This window comes from Sinocyclocheilus grahami, unplaced genomic scaffold, assembly GCF_001515645.1.
Source record: "Sinocyclocheilus grahami isolate Dianchi unplaced genomic scaffold, SAMN03320097.WGS_v1.1 scaffold4733.1, whole genome shotgun sequence".
NCBI classification, from domain to species: domain Eukaryota; kingdom Metazoa; phylum Chordata; class Actinopteri; order Cypriniformes; family Cyprinidae; genus Sinocyclocheilus; species Sinocyclocheilus grahami.
The window spans coordinates 13395-14582 of record NW_015509618.1 but is presented as its reverse complement, the minus strand read 5'-3'; the positions used below and the strand labels follow the sequence as shown (position 1 = coordinate 14582).

The window sequence follows — 1188 nt, the reverse complement described above, 5'->3', positions numbered from 1 at the left end:
GTGTCACTGAAAACTGGAGTAATGATGCTGAAAATTCAGCTTTGCCATGACGGAAATAAATTCCATTTAAAAATGTAAAACAGCATTTTATTTAACCATGATTTTTTTTCATGGCTAAGGGGTTTTATTGCTTGAATGTTTACACCAGGTTGGTTATGCCATCCGTTTTGAAGACTGTACATCAGAGAAGACTGTAATAAAATACATGACGGATGGGATTCTTCTGAGGGAATCTCTGCGGGAGTCAGATTTGGACCACTATAGCGCGGTAATCATGGACGAGGCCCATGAGCGCTCCCTCAACACTGATGTGCTCTTCGGGCTGCTCCGAGAGGTGAGCGTTGTCTCTAGTTTCACACAACTTCATAGGATCGAATGGCAAACTGTTTTCATCATAGTAAATTTTATTGGTTTTCATGCACTAAATTTGATTGTTGCTTATATGGATAGTTAAAGACTACTGTTGAATTTAGCGTTTGATACTGATGAGTCGTCATCTCCCGTCTTCATTTTATCAACCTGGCTTTTTGATTACTTAGGTGGTGTCTAGACGCTCGGACTTGAAGCTCATTGTCACATCTGCCACCATGGACTCAGACAAATTTGCAGCATTCTTCGGCAATGTTCCTATTTTCCACATTCCTGGCAGGACGTTCCCAGTGGATATCTTGTTCAGCAAGGTGGGGTGTTAATCGCGTCTTCAGTTAAAGCTGAAGCTGGTTGGGGTGCTGTACTGATGCTGAGTGTTGGTGTGATTCAGGTTCCTCAGGAGGACTATGTGGAGGCGGCTGTGAAACAGTCCTTACAGATTCATCTCAGCGGGATGGTGGGTGACATCCTCATCTTCATGCCTGGTCAGGAGGACATTGAGGTGAGGAGATTTTTTAGTCACGCAAATGATGTTATGAGTGGAATCACAATTTATATACACTAATAATAATACACTACCGTTTCTCAAATTGTTAGCTAATCCTAATTGTTAGCTAACTATGGTTGCAGGTTCCATTGAACTCTATTGGTAATGACAGAACTTGTGAACATAGTTGCTTGTGGGAAACGCACCCCAGGTTAGGTTTGGGGTCGGCAAGATTTTTTATGTTTTTGAAAGAAGTCTCATGCTCACCAAGACTGTTTTTATTCAACAAAAATACAGTAAAACAGAAATGCTGTGAATTATTACAATTTAAT

The 1188-nt window shown here is 41.0% G+C and overlaps 1 protein-coding gene across 1 annotated transcript; it reads left to right on the top strand.

Annotated features, from left to right (window-relative positions):
• The first annotated feature begins 152 nt into the window (after window positions 1-152).
• On the top strand, window positions 153-1037 carry LOC107576969 (pre-mRNA-splicing factor ATP-dependent RNA helicase PRP16-like). Its single transcript, XM_016263087.1, has 4 exons — window positions 153-334; window positions 540-680; window positions 761-871; window positions 1029-1037. The coding sequence occupies exons 1-4, from the start codon at window positions 206-208 to the stop codon at window positions 1035-1037; spliced, it is 390 nt and encodes a 129-aa protein (XP_016118573.1). The 5' UTR covers window positions 153-205.
• The last annotated feature ends 151 nt before the right edge of the window (window positions 1038-1188 follow it).